This window comes from Eretmochelys imbricata, chromosome 10 (genome assembly GCF_965152235.1).
Source record: "Eretmochelys imbricata isolate rEreImb1 chromosome 10, rEreImb1.hap1, whole genome shotgun sequence".
NCBI lineage: Eukaryota > Metazoa > Chordata > Testudines > Cheloniidae > Eretmochelys > Eretmochelys imbricata.
The window spans coordinates 12638073-12656765 of NC_135581.1; the positions used below are offsets into that span (position 1 = coordinate 12638073).

General features: G+C 48.0%; 2 protein-coding genes across 5 annotated transcripts in view; one reads left to right on the forward strand and one right to left on the reverse strand.

The window, feature by feature from the left end:
• Positions 1–1451: 1451 nt before the first annotated feature.
• Positions 1452–18301, reverse strand: MAFK (MAF bZIP transcription factor K). 4 transcript variants are annotated; one of them, XM_077827852.1, is made up of 3 exons: positions 18131–18301; positions 7482–7561; positions 1452–6185 (listed from the first exon to the last, which is right to left on the reverse strand). In XM_077827852.1, exons 2-3 carry the CDS (start codon positions 7515–7517, stop codon positions 5751–5753), a joined length of 471 nt encoding a protein of 156 aa, XP_077683978.1. In that variant the 5' UTR covers positions 7518–7561; positions 18131–18301; the 3' UTR covers positions 1452–5750. The 4 variants fall into 4 exon arrangements, with proteins under 4 accessions (XP_077683978.1, XP_077683979.1, XP_077683980.1 ...); XM_077827853.1 differs by lacking the exon at positions 18131–18301 and adding an exon at positions 17789–17848; XM_077827854.1 differs by lacking the exon at positions 18131–18301 and adding an exon at positions 12684–12806.
• LOC144270910 (lysosomal alpha-glucosidase-like) overlaps positions 14845–18693 on the forward strand; it is a 28804-nt gene continuing 24955 nt past the window's right edge. The window contains exon 1 of the mRNA XM_077827850.1: positions 14845–14884. The gene's annotated coding sequence lies outside the window, so the exon portion shown is untranslated. The remainder of the gene's footprint in view (positions 14885–18693) is intronic.

Genomic DNA, 18693 nt, shown 5'->3' on the forward strand with positions numbered 1-18693 from the left:
GTACTCAAGGGGCAAGTTAGGTCATCTGAAGTTAACTCCTTCAATGTTGCAGCCATCCGCTCAGGCTTGCATCCTCCTCCTACACTGAACGGTCACTGAATCTAGTCCCTGTCTTCACAACGTTAACAGTTGGGTCAGAAGAGGAGGAGTTTGGGGGTGGGGGGAGAATCTACTTCTACATCAACCACCCCAGCCACTCTGACTCCTCTAGTGCTCCTATCGGGTCTTACCAAAAACTAAGCCTTCCTCGTTCAGGCCACATCACGTGTGTCTCAGCCACCCCACTGAAGTGTCTTTATCCACTAGCATGTTTAATGTGCTTATCCTGGCCTAAAGCTCCTATGCAGCTTTAGTACTCCTCTAATCAAGTCTGCCTTAACTCCCCTTTTTAATTAATGCCCTGGTCTATTAAACACGTGCCTAACCTCCATTCAACTCCCTCCGAAGGCTACCTACAAATAATGAACTAAGGGATTAAAAGGGACCACCTCAATCACCCTGTTTTCTGTAACTGCAGTTCCTAAAATGTGGTCTGTGACCTATGGCAGCTAGTGCTTAGGGTACCAGCTGTTTGGAGAAACAAATGGGAAAGGGGAAAAAAAAGCAACCCCCCTCCCCTCCCCCGGCATCATATTGAAGGTTTAAACTATCAAATATTTTCCCCAGGTGCAAGTGCTGCCCTTAGCTAGTCACAGACAGACAGGGAAGGTGGGGACACACGTTTGAGGAAAACCCGTTCTACGGTGCGAGCTCTCCAGGATAGGAGCCGTCTTGCAGAGCAGCTAACGTACTGTCAGCACTTTAACTGGGTCCCTGTTGACTGAGAAGGAAGAATACAACCTATTGCAGTGGTAGCACATGCTGGTTCCTGGGGGGCTTCTTCCCATCAAAGTACAAACAATGCCTGTTGACTATAGGTAGAGACTGCATGGCTAGAGACCACTGTGAGTATGCAAAAAGTGCAGCTTGGTGCAGAGGAACGAACACACACACACAGTCAATTCCAGATGAATCATGAAAGTAGAAGCAAGCGGGCCAGGGAACATGCTGAACCAGATGCCACTTCAAAATGACTAGGGAACCAAAAATTGTCAGTGGGGAAGCTGGTTATGAAGGGAGTGGAGTACACGCTAGCTCCCTGAAGCACCTAAATCATGGCTTTGAGATGAGGTGAGTTGACAAACCAGCAGCTTAGCACAGGGGTAAACAGTTTGTTGCTACATGGTCAAGAAACCTGGGTCTCCTACAACTCCTCACCAGGCCTTAGCAGAGTAACACCTGCACGTGCCCAGCCTGGCTTTTAAAGGCAAGGGTTGGTTTTTTTTTTTTTAAATAGCAGGCCCCAGCAAGCTATATAACGTACAGGCTGAAATAAAAGATTAGGTTAAGGAAAGTGCTCTACTGAAGATTAATTCAGGCTCCAAAATGCTGACCATACACCAGCACAACTCTGAAACCAGAAAATGCTTTATTGGAAAGGTACAAAAAACCAGTCACTGCAGCTAAATTTACAGCAATAAATTACGTTGTGGCTGTCAAGAGACCGTGGTGGACACATACACAGGGCTACACGCCTTACAAACAGGAATCCACATTACTTGGTATATCAATAATTTATTTTATAATAAAAAAAGCAGCAAAATAAATATTGAAATGAAATTACTGAATAACCACAGAGGATAGAATGAGTTGGTGATAAACTTAACAGAAGATCTACCATTTAAAAAAAAAAAAAGAAAGCAAAAGACCCACCATCTACAGAAACACCCCAGCAGACTGAAGTACAGATGACAAAGGAAAACAAACCCACATTACAAAAGTTTTTTTTCTTTAAATGAAATCATGACAAAGTTTAAATGATCTGAAAGAGAAAAAAATGCCTCCTCCTCGGGCTTTGAGTCACACTGTAGCTTGAATGTCCCACTATCCCAGCAGTGCATAAACCTTGCCACTCCCTCGCCCCTCCCAGCCATTATTCATTTTGCCTGCTGCCTTCCCTCGCCTGTCCCAGAAAGATGTGGCATTACAAAACGCACAACCCTTTTGCTCGTTAAATGTTGTTTCCTCAGGCAGAAGATATAGCTGGGCAAGAGCAGAGACGCTAACTTGCTTCAAAGGGCTCTGACGCTTCTCTAGTGGGAAACTATTCCCAGTCAGGAGCACAACAAATGCACGTACAGGAGCACAGAGAAGCCCCTGATAAGAAGGACCTGTTATTGCTCAATGTAAACATCCCACAACGCCCCAACTGTGGGTTGGGGACACAGCGCTGGCTGCTTCTAATGTCCCCACCTTCATACTGTGGTTCCTATGCACAGGTGGGTATCGGAGGAAAATTCTGGGCCTGGGTTCAGAACTGGAGCCTAATCCTCATGAAATTAAGGCTCGTTGCTTCCCTCTAGTGGTGGTGTGACAAGATAAGAGGGGCAAGAAAGGAGCCCTAGTTACTGCAGTAAGGAGAGACAAGCAGGAAGTGGAAGGAGGGTTGAAGAGAAATAATCACTCCTTTTCAACAGGGCTCTCCTACTGATTCTGCAAGCATTGGCCCAATTCCCCTCATGTGGCTTTTGCCCTGGGCATCAGACTTGCAAGTGCAGGACGGAACAGAAACAAACCCCAGAGGAAGAAGGGAGAGGGAGTTGTCTCTCCAATGTGGTGAGCAGCTTTCAGATTGTTACTCCCTCTAGGTTACCTTGCAATTCTGACCCACCTGTTGAAGTTAGCCAGCATGCCTCCTTTCCCCCCAAATCACCACCCAAGGAGCCCTGGACTGGCAATTTCTTTTAGTAAAGATTTACAGTATCAAACTTGGAAAAAAAAATTACGAAAAATCTGTATGATAAAATGTATATAATATATTTATATATATATATATATTTATTTCTCTTTTTAAATATTTCCACGTGGTCCTTATGGATATCCAATATGGATTACCTACCATGGTTATGGTATCAGCTTTAATAACACCCAGGTCTCATTCTTGATTGAGTGATCAGAGACTACGCGCCTACTAGCACTAAATCAGCAATCACTTGGACAAGCCTTTGGCACGCTTCTGAGAACTGGAAAATGCTCAGCCACAATGGAAGTACTAGCAAAGAACTCAGATCTAGTCCTCATCTCATTCCAACAGCAAGAGAACCCCACAGAATTACGTATAAATTCCCCATTACACTCCTGTCTCGATCTCATTTCCTTGGTGCAGTGACGGATGCCCCGGATGGTGGTGGGGTGGTGGTCTTATCTGTTCAGGAATGTCAAAACTTTCATGGAGCTATTATAGAAATGGGGAACATTCAGTCATTTCCAAGTCCACCGGATATTTTTCTGTTTTTCTCTTTTCAAATCCCAACAGTGCTAGGAATCTAAACATTGCCTGTATTAATGGTGGCACCTTAAAGATCTGGGAAGGTTTCCAAATACTTTTGAGTTACAGAACATGAAAAGGGTCTTCTCTTCTCTTCCTCAGCTTCTGCTGGGGGAGCCAATAACTGGTATCAGGACATCAATCTGCCTGTTAGGAGGTGGTAAGGAAGTGGAGGAGCTAAATACCATCCAAACTATATTTGTTGGTAACTTCCTGTTTGCCTCCTCCAGGAGGAGATTAATCTGGTGGGGTAAAAGCCATCAAGGAAGCATTACTCTTACACATTCTATGGCTCAGTAAAGTCATCAGTGTAGATGTTTAGGACTGAATGAGAATCAGGTTCTGCCTCTCTAACTACTTGACTTAAGTACCTTCTTGGGAAACCCAGAGATTCCCAGTAACTGGATAAAAGTGAGCCAACAACAACTTGTGTTTGTCTTTAGAAGAAAGACAGAGCTTCACTAAACTTGTGCATTCTTCTTGCTATTCAAGACACAAGATGACTTCACAGACGGTATCCTACACTGGTCTAGGATGCTAATTTTCTATCCTCTTCAATGATACAAGCATCTTCCTTTATCCTTTTCAGTTAAACTAGAACACCAATCATTTTTCTCCATCTTCTCCTTTGTACCTTACTCTGGAACACGAGTCTACCAAACTCTTCTGAATATGAACATCAGCCATCTCCTCCAGTCACCTTAAACTTCAGGAGTCTCAACCTCTTCTCACCTGCTTTAGAACAGGCATCTGACAGCCCACAAATCTTTGACCTACTCTGGAACACCAGGCAATCCCTTTTCTTTCCTACTTCAAACACACAAACATGAACATAGTTATTTACAATCTGACCTGGAAACTTAGAATGTCTTTTCAGTCCTGTTAAAGAAGAGTGGACTCTTCTCCCTTTGGCTTCCTCTTTTCTGCCCACTGCTGATCCACGGTTACCTCTTCCCAACTGTCCTTCAGAACCATAAGCCCTACTTCTCGACCCCAATTTTACTATCCCCCAAAAGCCACTGATTCTAATCCTGCCCTCCATGCATCTCCTGGGATAATTCACACCCCCAAGAAATGTTGAGTTTCAGGGTTGTCTTCAGACAGGTTCTCTCAACCCTCCCAACACAAAACACTATAGGTTTTTCTACTCTTTGGAACCCAGCTTTAATGACTGAGATCGGGTTAAGAATCTTTCTTCTTTTCAGCTTCCACCCAACATCCCATACCCCATCTCTTGTTGGCAAAGACTAGTGTACATGGCCCCTGAGGTTAGGATGGTTACTGTTCTAACAGGCAAAGGCTTTAACCACCACTACCTCGGTCATCCAGGAGTCTCTGCTGGCTTTGATCTTCTTACACATGTACTATTGGCCTTCTCATTACTTCAGTGTTTTTAACATCTTTCTAGCATGCTCTACGGAAACACCTTTCCACAGGGCTGATTTCCAGAAGAACAACTTCCCCCACACAGCAACCTACTCTGCCTCAGTCCAGCAAAACTTTAGTATTTCTCTCTATGCCCCCCAACATACCTCCCTTCTTAAATTTTACTGTGCCTTCCTCCTTTGAGGGTCAAGGAACCCTGAATATGCCACTATTACAAACCTGTGGATCATCTGGAAGAAATAAACTGCATAAATATACCCAATTTACAGGCACATCTTGGGGAAGGAGCTCTTGGTAGACTTGGCTTTGTATAAGGGAGGCTGCAATTTAGCTTTATAGGCCACACAGGTATGGGGTGCATTAAAACATGTAAACTGGTAACCAGTATGGGCTGAAGACAGGAAGGTTTTTCCTAACTGGTGTGGTCTGACCCAAACATATTACCCCTCTGTATAACCAACCCTCCTCTCCTCCCCGCAGTGCATGGCAGAATGCACTCTGCTTCAGAGTTTATTTCTCTGCCACTGCTATGACAGATGAAGGTGGTGGTGGGGTGAGGTAACTTCTTAATAGGAGTTGGATGCCACTGAAGGAAACTCTTCTCTATACATTCACCTCACATGATTTCGACAGTCCATCTGTTAGCTGGCTCTTGAACATCATTCACGAAGACGACGAAGGCTCCTCCAGTATCTTCTCCCAATTGAGAAGCTGCCCACAGCTTAAAGAGGGCTGGGGAGGCAGGGAGAGGAGGAAGAGAAAGCTCAAACTAGGTACAGAGCTCAAATCCCAGCCACAAGAGTTTCCTGGAACCACTAAGTTCACGGAGGAGCAGCCAGTTACATTCCCTTTGTAGATTTTTTTCTTTTTTTTGCACTTTTGAAAGAGAAGGAATTGTTAAAATGCCAATTCTTGAAGTGACCAAGGACTCTGGAACGGTGCATAAGAGCCCTTTCCGCATCCCTCCGAAAGGCTGCTAGTTCCCCCATCTAGGGCACTAGGATGCTGCTGAAAATGGCACAGAACTGGATGAGATTTCAGCTGATTTCACAATGGTGATGACACTAGTGGTGGCGACTTTGGTCGGGGTAATAGGCCCCCGTGCAACGGTACGAGCAAAGGTCTGCAACGCCTCGTACTTGGAGCGCAGGGCATCCAGCTCTAGCTTCATGCTGCTGTTTTCTCGGGCCAGCTTCTCCACCTCTTGCTGCAGCTCAACCCGCTGCCTCTCCAGCTCCTCCTTCTGTGTCACACGCTTGATGCGGCAGCTGGCAGCATAGCCCCGGTTCTTGAGCGTGCGCCTCCGCTGCTTCAGGCGGATGACCTCTTCTTTCGTGAGACCCCTCAGGTGCTGGTTCAGCTCCCGGACGGACATTGACACGAGTTCATCGTCACTCAGCACTGGGGCGTTCTCTCCCGACTCCTCCTTTACCTACAAGCATCAATTTCACAGAGATAACAGTCAACAGCAAGCAACCTGACCAGGTATTAAGCAGCCATCCTGGCTAAAGCAAGAAAGCAACTATGCTACCCTGCAGTAATGTAACTATATTCGTATAGCACCTCTCCAGACAGAATGATCCCAAAGCACTTTACAGGCTATTCATACCACTGAAATGCAGCCACCACTCAGTGGCACATGGCAGATATTTTAGCATAGTATCTTCAGGGCGTACAAACCACTGTGATGGGAGTTGGCAGAAAATATCTAGAACATTACACAGCCATTTGCAGGGGGATACAGCAATGGATTTCTTATCCAGATAAAACAAGGAGACTTTTAGGGAGACTGGAGTAAAATTGTTTGAGCTGAAACGTGCCACAGGATCTTTATGGCAAGGGGTCAGGACCATAGCTTTTCATCTTATCTCCAGCAGCACCGTGCCTTGCAGGATTATGCTGAGGCATTGGGTCAGTACTGACCCAAAACAAACACCGCCACCTCCTGCACCTTGTGCATTTCTTTTCTGAAGGTGTCCCATCCACATACTATCCAAACCCAACCCTATTTAGCTCATAAGACCACATCCTGAAGTGGTAAGGCTGCAGGCCCATTTACTGGGCCACAGTACAGGGAGGTTAGATGAGGCAGACAGAGAAACTCCCCCTCTCTCAACCTTTAAGAGGTTATTTATTTGTTTTTTATCCATAGTTATTTGCAGAACTTTAAAGGGGTAAAAAGAACGTCTACAGAGAATGCAGGGCACCTGGAGGAGAGACTCAAGACACTAGAAGGGATTTCTAACAGGCTCATCAGCAAAACGTGCCATCGAAGCCATGAGGCAAGTGTGTCTATGAGGAGTTCACGGCCTGCTCAGATCTATAGGTAAGAGACATCTGCAAATCTGCAGCTTCCTGATCAAGGTGCGTGTGACCCTAGTAGCAGCAGTCTCTCACGCCCGCAGACCGTACGTTTCGCGATGCTGTCAATACACCTCAACCCCCGCCTGGTTAGACGTGTCTCCTTAATACCAACACAGACACTCCGGTCTATGCGCAATCCCGGAGACTCTTGTCCTCCCCCCTCGCCCCCCCATTATGTCATCAGTGCCCCTCTATCCTTTCTTCCCACGTGCTTCCCGGCTGATACCAAAGAAGCGTTCTGACACACTAATTTGCAAGCAGAACCCCACAGAGAATAAATGGCTTTTGGCACTATCGGCATGGCTCCTTGACCCCATCCCATTTACCCAGAATCATCTCAGTCAGGCTCCCACCACAGCCTTACCTTTAATGCCTTGTTCGGTTTGGGATTAGTCGTCATAACCTGGGCACGGTCTCCTGGACAGAACTGGTCAGAAATTGCAACTGGAAAAAACAACAACAGGATTTTCAAAGGGAATAGGGAAGGAAACAGACCCAACATTCAAGACATAGTGACCCATCAACCTTTAGGACCACCAGAAGGATTCAGAGAGGAGTGTCTTCCTCCAGCCACGTATGGGAGGGTCTTCTTTGTATTGCCAGCAAGTGCCACATGTAAATACAGCTTGTTTTGGTTTTTTGAAGTTAAATGGGGCTTGTTTTAAATTCTTGGTAATACTTTTGCTTAGAAAAAGTGCGAGGAAGTAGATGAATACTGGATTCCATCCTCAAGTAGCAATTGTGCTGGCTACCATACACTACTGTGGCAATGTGCTATCTCACCTCTAAGGGCTAGAGGGGAGTTCAGTCTCCATGAGCCAGTCAGTTCTTCATCTGCCCTGTGGAGGATTTTGAGATATACAGATCCAGCCGTTAGGGACTGGACTAAGACTATCAACTCATTTCACAAAAGACACAAAAAAGCCACCAGACAGGAACGCCGCCGCCACCGCTCCCCTCCCATTTTGGTCATTACTGACCTGGATTGGCTTTGAACCAGCAGCCTGGGGAAGAAAGGTATTCCATTACTAACCCTTAGCCCCAGACACCGCAAATATATCACTTTTAAAAAAGCAGGCAAAACCGATTATTAAGACACGGGGCGAGTTTCTGTGCCTCCTGGTAGATCAGGACTGTTGCTTCATGTCTCACCCTAAGGCTGCGAGAAGTCACCTGTCTGATATTCCTAGAGGAGTATCCATTGACAAAGAATGTCCTCTGCTGAGAAGCTGCCCTTCACTCTCACCTTCGCTGCTAACTTCTCCCCTTCAATCAGCACTTTAGAGAATCCGTCCAGGGGGACCTTATTCCAGAACCTTCACACCCACCAAGTTGGAGAGATGACATTGCCAGAGTGATTGTTCGTGATGTACCTACCACAGAAGAGGGCACTGCAGCTGTGACATCACAGCATCTGCCTATACTTTCCCCAGCATCTTGGCTACACAAGCTGGGGAGGGTGCGAGGGCTCCAGCTCTGACACAGAGTCTGTCCCTCCCAAGGAGCAGCTGGAGTGGATTTCAAAGGCTGCAGTGGTGCTGGGTGTACAGAACACACAGACTGTCTGGCAGGAGTTCTGCCCCCCTCCCCATCCCATTTCCACGTCTGCATCGTGTCACACATTCTAATCATTGATGAAAAATACAGCCAAAGCATCCCAAGCATGATTCCCTTCTGATAGTTGCCATGGTGACCTTGGGAAAGTAGCCAACCCTGAGCCAGTAACCATGGAAACAGAGAAGCCCAAAAGCAATGATGACTTCAGGTCATGTCTGTGAAAAGACATCATGAGGTCGTCAGAGAGTAAACAAACTCATTCATATCTGCAAACAACCCTGGAGGTGGGAGGTCCAAGGGCATATGAAAGTGGGGTGCAGGAGGTGACAGGGAGTTGTGCGGGTAAAGGAGGCTGTCTCAGTTCAGGCTGCTTTTGCTTGAATTGTACCAGTCAAGATACTTCATCATGTGACATGCACACAATTGAGGGAGAGGAAAGACAAAGAACAAAATCACAAAGTAAAACCATTTCCCTGGATTGCAGAATGTTTTCAATAAAGCACCTCATCTCTTTGTCAGCCTGAGACAGAGATAGTATCTCTCCATCTGCATGTCTCGCCCCCACCCGACTGCCTCCTATCACGCAGTACACGAGCCAGACCAGCGAGAGACGCTTCATGATGAATGGGCCACTTAAAGCGACTGGTACGCAGTGTCTTTTGTGCGGCACCACACAGGGTGGTGCATTGTGTCGTATTACACCCCATCCTCACAGCAGTGCCAGCTACTCTCACCTCCTCCCCGGCAGCAGGAGCAGACTCAGCAAAGCCCACTAAAAATGCCCTGGACAAACGGTCATTATTCATCATGGACTGAGTAGCACAAACCCACCTGGGAGGGCACCTCACCACTTACTGAGGGGGAAAAGGGATGGGTGTGAAGCTGGAGTCTGACCTCTCTTCTATGTGAAATACAAAACTTGCAGCGCAACTAAGAAGCCTGAGGGAGGGTTGAGTCTTCTCTCTCACACGCAGACATCTGTCCAGACATCACTTCTCCCCCTTTGCAGTTCTCCTCTCCCTCACTTCCCAGTCACAGTTGGTATTCACTAACTACGCCTAGCAGGAGCATGCTCCTGCTCAAGCCAGAGACACAAACACACATCATAAGCACAGACAGGAAGAAGGAAGGGCTCCTAGACCTGGCCAAATGGCCCTAAGGAGTAAAAGGAGCAGCGAGTTGCCCATGTATAAAGAAAACACACTGCACCCCCTTCTCTTCGCCTGCGCACGCATGCACACACAGCCTCAGGCCTGGCAGTCAGTTGGTGCCATAGCTATGCAGTGAGTCACCAGCTGTTTACAGAGTTGGAGAGCTAGAGCTCACATTCCCACAGACCCAGAAACCCTTCCTTCCTTCCCTCCGCATCCCCCCCAATCCCTGCAAGGAAGGGGCACACCCGGCACCTGGCCCAATGAAAACGGAAAAGGGAAGTCAAGAAAGGAAGGGGGGAGGGGGCAGAACATGACTCGGTCACACCCACCGATTACACAAAAAGGCTTTTGATCCTCACCCAGTGAGTCTTCAAAGCACTTTCTACACCAGTCGATGGAAAAACTGAACACTCCACTGGCTGCTCAGAGAGGGGAAGAAATGTGGAATATTGTGGAAAGCAAGTGCTGAGGGTGGAGACTTCCCCGGGGATCACTGTTGGGGGTTAGTCTGCCACCCAAAGTAACTCTGCTTATTTTTAAAAGCCTCCTGCGACTCTGTGTGATGAACCCCCCTTCTGGTCACCTGTTGCTTTGTGCTGGATGTCTGCTGAAGGGATCTCTATTTACATTCCACACTGCTCAGAGGAAGGTCCTAGACTCCTCCATGTTTGGTACCAGACCAGGCACTCTAGTGCACACAACAATTTAACAAGGGCCCAGGTTGTTACAAGTGTTATAGGTGGCAGTCATTAGATTACCTGTAAATAATAAGCAAAAATCAGCATCTGGAAGAAGACCCCACACAGGAATTTGGTTCTTGCATAAGCATCAATTCTCAAATACTGGTTCAAGCACAGACACTGGAGTCAAGGTCCACTGCTATTTGAGAACAGACTCCTACTTGAGAGTTTAATATAGTACTGTTAAAAGCACCAGGATCACTCGAGTGACTGAATATCCCACGATAAATTTATTTTATGCCGGTGATCATCACGTGGTGTGGTCTGAACAAGACTTAGTACCATGAATTAGGTTGTAACCCTGACAGACAATTATGCACTCTTAGGCCTAGAGCAAGTTACTTAACTTCTGACTCAATTTCCCCATCTGTATAGCGGGGGTGGGTGGGGAATACTTACACAGTTGGTGCTGTTTATGGCTATTTATCATCTACAAGTGGTTAAATACACTATAGTATGTGGCATTTCCTGTACACAGACTGAAAAAAAACCAGAAAACCCTTTAGTAAAAAGGTACACACAGTGCTGCAAACATTCAATTTTTAATGGTGTCCAGTGCACATACCTTATAGGGGTGTCTGCAAGGCTCTATATAAATGTGTGATCTTATTACGATAAACATTTTCTTTCCCTATTCCTTGTTAACTGCATTTGCAGCCTCCTATCTCAAGTTAGACTTCAAGCTTTTCGGAGCAGGGACCGTTACAACTTTTATTCTGTAAGCCGCATGGCACATTTCTGAGTGATATATAAATATGTACTAAGTATTATTATGCCCTTGGTAAAGGGACAAGTGTTTCTATAAGGTTGTGCTTCTCATTTATATTTAAAACAAGTGTTTTTATTGGAAGTATACAAAGAACCACAGTGCTAGTGTTTTTATTATAAGGTTATCCCACAGCACTTCTGTCCAGGGCCGGATTTACACCTTATGTGCTCTTAGGGCACAGCATCTTCAGCACCCCCACTCACAGCTGACCTTCGTCTTGCACACAGTTTTAGAGAGGTAAGTTGCGCCTAGAATGCCTGCGCCCCTAGGCACGTGCCTACTGTGCTTAATTGGAAATCCAGCCCCACTTCTGTCAACACCCTTGCAGTTGACCCTCAGATGGCTCTGATCTGACTTACAGGATCCTCATGAGAGCTTGAAGTGCTCTTCTTATTTAGCCCAGGATCACACATTTGATGGTTTCAGTTTGGCACACACTGCAATACCCACTATTTTCCTTTGGGGCTCTCCTCTTCCCCACCCACTCAACCAAGACAACCCTTACTAGTAGGATGAGGTGGGGCAGCACTGCTGTGTGAGAAGAGCACAGCAAATGAGATCAGAATTTGGTTTGAACAGCACTTTTCACACTCCAGTGCTCCAAAGCACTTTTCAAAGGATGGGGTTAGATACCAGCAGTCACTGTGTAGCTAACAGCAGCCATGGATGCACTTGTTTGTAGTTCATACATAGCCTTGGATGTTAAAACTCATTTTAGTACAAAAGGGAACATTGGCAAGGACATAAATTATCCAGTAGGAAGCACCACAGTTCTTTAGGTTCCATTCACACATGAAGCAGCACGTACAGTAATATGAGACTATATGACCCTCACCCCAAACCTGCAACAACTTTTCCCCTCCTAAGGAGCAGACAGAGGTGTACAGTTTAAGCAGGAAGGAATTCTCAATTTTATCTGACAATTAATCATCAATAGTCTCAATTAAGCACAGAAGATTATGCTAGGAATACACCCTGTCCAGCCATACTGAAATCCAGCTAGATCATTTCCAATGAAATTGTTCTGTGACTTACCCAAACTTTCCGTTTATCCACAAGCTATTTTCAACTCTTGGCTCTTCCTGCTTCTGCCTGTAAGTCTCTTTTAAGATTTAAAAGGCTGGCTACTTGGAGCTGGAGTGTGGCTAGTCACCATGAATGAGTAATCCATAGCCAACAGCCTGCCCTTATGTCAGAGGCCAGACAGACTGCCCTGGCTGCTGCGAGAAGCTGAATAGCCACGCTATTCCTGGCCCCTGCAGAGCATTTCAATTTGACAACTGTTCTCATCCAGTGAAAAGCACACACTTACCCAATCCCTACCGTCATACCTCCACATGCCATACCTGCAAGATGGTCACGTCAGTTAACCATGCCTACAAAGCTGGCCACATGACACATCCACCAAGGAGGACATCAGGTCTGACAGGTGAGGGAATGACAGATGCTTAAACCCTAAGCCCTGTGCTTCCGTCCCCTGGAGACATAGCATAGATTTCCAAGACACTGCAGTGTGGAATGCAGAGAGTATCTTTCCCTCCATCATTCACAAGTCCTCCTCCTGCTCTATCAATCCTCACACACACTGAGAGGCAGACTGACACTTGTCATTCATCTGTAACAGAGAAGGGGAGAAGGATACACCGATGATGTGAATCACACAGAGAGCAAGCATACATGAGGCAATAACTTCTACGTGAATGGACAGAAGACACACAGGAGGGGTGAGTCACTGTGTTTACTGTTCTAGAGAGAAGCTACACAAGAACACTCACCCAGCTAGCCAGCTTTCCATTTCGCTTATGGATCAGAACCAGCATCCAGAAGCAAAGAACAGATTCAGAAACCTTCAGACTGAATCAGACTGCTGTCAGGACAGGACTCTGAGGCTCTCTCTGGGGAAGCCTGGACAGGGATCAGACAGTCTTCAGTGGTTTAGTAAACAACTGAGTCAGATGCTGCAGAGCCCTTGTGGTTACAGAGCAGAGGATTCAGGGTATCATGAGAGCGTGGCTGTGTGTCACGTTACAGAGACCCTGGAGTTTCAGGGAGGGGAGACTGGGAGCTACTGAGGTCAGATGTATTGCAGACAGCTTCTGATATAAAGAGGGTACAGAGCTCTGATTTCATGTGCATTTATAAAACATAGTGATACATAATGTTCTACTAATATCAGTTAAATCTCACACCAGCTCCAGAGGCAAATAAATATTCCATTTTACAGACACTGAAACTGAGGCCCAGCACAGTGAAGTGATTTGTTCACAGCCACAGTGGGATTTAATGGCAGAACTGGGATTAGGATTTATGAATTCATGGCTCTTTGTCATCCTATGCTCCAACTATTCTATCACATCTTTCTCAGCCTATATAGTGATAGTTAGCAAGGAGGAGAGATAACAGTACTGTTATGCAGTGTCCCATATGTTGCAAGCCAGTGGAATTTGCTGCAGATCTACCTCTTGCTTCAGAACTGAGCAGCAGGATCATGGCTTTCATTAAGGAGAGTTTCCAGGCTTTACAGTCACAAGAACATCTTTCCAAACATGAACCAATGCAGTATTACCTGCCTGAGGCTTTAGACAGCCTGAAACAATCGCTCAGCAAAAAGCGAGAGGCTTATTCATCTCAATAGGGTCCTGAGCTTGGGATTTCTTGATAACAGAGAGTTAGCACTGTTTTAGCAGGCATCTAGCTACGAAATACTCAAAGTACAGGTATGTTTGTGGGATAAAAATCAAAACAAAACTGCACACCATGCCATTTCAGCCGCCAAAAGCCCCAGGCGTCCCACCTTCAGTTCTCAAACTTCCAATATAGTTACACGTTTTCAATAGAGCACCTGAACACTGACTGACAATGTAGACTGAACCAATCGTTTACAGTTAATTCAATAAAGACATAAATTTTGTAATGTCTAAGTCTGCCAATCTGTTGCAAAAACAATGGAGGCTAAGGCACAGAATTAGGGGAAACTTATGCAAAGTGCACAGCCCTCAGACACTAGAAACAGAGTTTGCGGATTTCTGCTTCCATATTTTTTAGATGCTGCACTTTTGCGGTGGGGTCTGCGTTAACCCTAACGTTTCAAAGAACATTTAGCACAATTAAGCCAAAGTGTGAGAGCAAAGCCCTGACAAATTTTGCCAAGGGTCCTGCTAACTGGATCCAGCACAGCCCCTGCACTCTGTAACCATATCCTCATTAATAATTATCCTCCACATTCTCTCTGAAGAAAAGGAGTACTTGTGGCACCTTAGAGACTAACAAATTTATTTGAGCATAAGCTTTCGTGAGCTGCAGCTCACTTCATCGGATGCATTCAGTGGAAAATACAGTGAGCAGAATCTCTTTAGGTACACACAGGGTTAATTCTCCCTCCCCCTCAGCCCTGCCCAGACTATGCACTGTCATTGGATAATAAAAGTGTCCATCATCTTTAGGAAGAGACAGGAGGAGGCAGGCGTCTCTGCATTAGTTTACACACGGAAGGGGAGAGAAAGAGAGCAGGCGACAAGCACGACTCCATCAGTGCGAAAGCAGCAAGGTAAATAAATTAAATACTAAACCATGGCAGCAGCATAATGGAACATACCGGCTGGGCTGGTGTTGGGAGCAGGGCTGCACCTTTTCCAAAGACACAGGGCCCAAAATCCCACAAAAAGGGATGCAGTTTTCCCACTGTGTGGGACAGGAGCATTTGCTCACTACCTCTCTGTTCTTCTTCGCAGACCCAGCTTTGCTCTAGTGAGGAGCTACCCAGAGGGCAAACAGGTCAAGACAATTAATGGAGCCCTTTCCATTTTCTGTAAAGCCCCTTTGCCCAAAGGGGTTTGTTCCCAATTTGAGATCTCCTGGCCTGTTTTCTGCTGGGATCCATAGAACAGGGCCCCTCCTTCACTAAGCAACACACAGAGGAATGGGGGGAGGGAGATAGAGGAAATGGCCCTTGGCAGCAGCAACAGATCTCTCTAAAGTTGACTAAATCATGTTTTTAAGGTTCAGAACACCTCCCTTCCCCCCTCCTTTGTCCCCTCAGCAGGGATGTTTCTCTAGCTTGTGCCATCTCCTTCCCTGTCTGAAGAAGATAGAGGAATAAGGTTTCCCCGCCCTTATCTCGGTCTAAAAATCCAAAGTGATCAGATGTATCCTGCACAGTCACCAGGCAAATCTACCGCAGAGCAGATGCTCTGAATGTTAAAGTCCCCCTCCCCGCTCACTCTTCATCAAGGGTGTGGTCTCTGAACTGCTGGAGACCATTTTCAGATGTTTCCCCTTTCCAGGTGTAGCCCTCCTCAGAGTCATATTCATCAGGCCAAAGGCCAGACATGAGACTATGTGCAACTCTATGTATCTAAAGGATTGTGGGGTTTGTTAATAAGCATCTCCTTCCCCTCAGAAGGGGAACATTTTGCCTCCTCGGAATTCCCATTCTCAGCCAGTCTAGGAAAAGAGTGGACCAGGAAACCAAACCTGCATTTCTCACATCAGCCCAGAATATTACTGTTAGCCCAGAAAAAAGTCTTTTCTAAGCAAACTAATGTATTTTGTAGGGAGGATAAAGACCACCGAGATGCAAACTGCCAGTAGTAGGGATGCCTGCTTATCAGTGTTTCCAGATCCTCCTTGCTCCACTCGGAACTGTGGACCCATACTGATTTTACCCAGAATTCTCAATGCTCTCTTTACATTTCAAAGTCAGTCATATTTAGAACTCCGAGTCAGAGGGCACAGCTTTGCTAGAACCGTGTTCAAGAACCATTCAAAATTAGACAATCTGTATACTTGTCCTATGGCACAAGCTAATGAGAACCACCACTACAATGTGGGTACAGAGTCCCCTCCTCCACTAGCTTAAGCTTTTGGCCTTCCCAGTGATAGAAAACATGCCAGTTGTCCGTAGCGAGGACTGCTGGCCATTTCTGATTCAAAATGCAAGGCATCTTATGTTACTACAACCATGTCTAAACCAGGAGGCTCTTTCAGTCTCATGGGTGGCCATGTGGAGCAGGTGATTAAGCAACATGTGCCTTACACAGGGTTTCAACACCCCAAAAGGTCACATGAAGGTGTGTTCATTTGTCATGGTTAACACAATGCAAAGAATTACAAAAGTATCTAGGGATGTGCAGTTTCCTTTAATGTTGTAGTAGTAGGGTTCACAGGAGCATCTGAATTCTAGCAGTTGCCCTTCCTCAGGTACTTCCTGTGTGCCACCAACATGCATGCATAGAGATTCCTTTGCATGTCATTCGAATGCTTGATGATGGGGCTGCATGGGTTCTTTAAGGGGACAGAATAAAATCATTCAGAGATGAGCTATGCACAAATGCTAAATTCAGAAAAAGCATCACAACTTGGAGATGTTACACCAGCAGCACTATCTAAATTCAGAAGGATTTAACTGAAAAGTTGCTTTGCTGAATCATACAGCTTGCTAACACTACAGCCTGTTCTAGTGGATGCAATCCTTCCAGCCCAAACATTAACTCCCTTCAGGCTTTGTGTTCACTCCAGCTATGTCTACACTGCGCACCTTACAATGGCGCGCCGTTGTAAGGTACGCAGTGTAGCTGTTCTTTGTTGCCAGGAGAGAGCTCTCCTGAGGACAAAATAAAACCACCTCCAACGAGGGGTGGTAGTTTAGTCGGCGGGAGACCCTCTCCCACTGACAAATCGGTTTGTCCACACCGGTGCTTTTCACACCCCTAGGCGACAAAAGTTTTAATGCCCAAAGTGCCATGTAGACATAGCCTCACTCCCAACTACCATCCCTCTCTACTCTCCTTCATGCCTGCCCAGGCGCTCTCTCTCCCCTATTCCAGACTGGAGAGGATAGGCAGGGGATTGGGGTCTCTGGCCTAGTTAAAGTCTCCTGTCCCAATGCCCCTTTGGCCAGGCACCCCCTCCTCAGTTAAAAGACCATTTCAGACTCCACTTTTCATCTTGCCGGAAACTCTGGTCCTAAGACCCTCCCAATCTTTCTGATCCATTCCATTCACCTCCCCTCTCTGCTCAGATTTCCTGCTCCAATGCCCCATTGACATAGTCCCACCAGGAGAGTGCTAATCCCATATACTTCTGCCCTCTTCTCCCCAAGACCCTTGTGCCACCTGCAGTCTATGAGCCACGATTGCCCCTCAAATGCTCCTGGTACCCTCCCTACTGTCATCCAGCTCCTTCTCGTCTCCCCTCCTATCCCCAGGAGAAGGGGGCAGCATCCCCGACCCCTCACCGAGCCTCATTAATGGCCCAGATCCCGCTTCTCGCCCTCGTGCCACACTCCATGCACCCAGCCCCTCCCCCCAATGCCAAGCCGGCCGGCCCCCACTTCTCACACCCCACCCGGAGCCCCACTGCCCTCTGGTCAGAGCCACCCCGGCTCCTGCCGCTCCCCTCGCAGCCGGCGCGCCCCATGGCAGTGCGCCCCCCACCCCGCAGCGCCCCCCACCTGCTTCTCACCCCGCCCGCGCCGAGCGCGTGGTGGGGCCCCCGTCCGGGGCAGCCACGTGTGTGAGAGCCGCCGCCGCCGCTCCCGGCGCGGAGCCGGACGCAGCACCACTGTCCGGTCCGGCCCGGCCCGGCTCGGCTCGGCCCGGCCCGGGACGGGGTGGACAGACACCACGTGTCCCACGCGATGATGACTCAGCGAATTTCCAGCTCCTGCTACAAAGTGCCCGGCCGCTCCTTGCCCGGCTCGAGGGCTCCGCGCGGGCCGGACCCTGCCCCACCCCGCCGAGCCGAGCCGAGCCGAGCCGGACCCGACGGCCGCACCCCGGGGGCTGCGTCTTACCTGGGCCTGTCAGGAGCGCCCGGGGGGGAGGTGGCGGTGGAGGCGGGGACGCGCGCGGCGCGGGGGAATGGTGGCGGGGACGCGCTTCTCAGCCGCCCTCCCTGTGTGTGCGAGTCCCGGGAACAACAACAAGCGCGGGGCCCCCCCGCCCCGGAGCCGACCAACCAGGGGCCGGGCCGCTTCCGGGATCGCGCCTCACGCCTCGCGTCATCTGGCCACGCCCCCTCGTCGTTGCGCGTCGTCTGGCCACGCCCACCGCGTTCATTCATGGAGCGCGGATACGGCAGGGGGAGGAGCCGGAGTGGAGACAGGCGGGGCGGGAGAGCGCACAGGGAAGGGGTCGGAGGATGGGGGAGGGGCCGGGCAGGAGGGGCACGGGGCCCGGCAGTGGGAGGGGGGCAGGAGGATGCGGAAGTGCAGTTGGTACAAGGGGGGTGGGGGTGGGGGTGGGAGGGGCAGTGGAGGCAGGAGAGTGGGGCGGGGCATCCTTCCCGTGGTAGTGTGGGTGGGGCAGATGAGTGTGGTGTGAGACAGCCCAACATCTGTCTTGTATTGCTGACCCC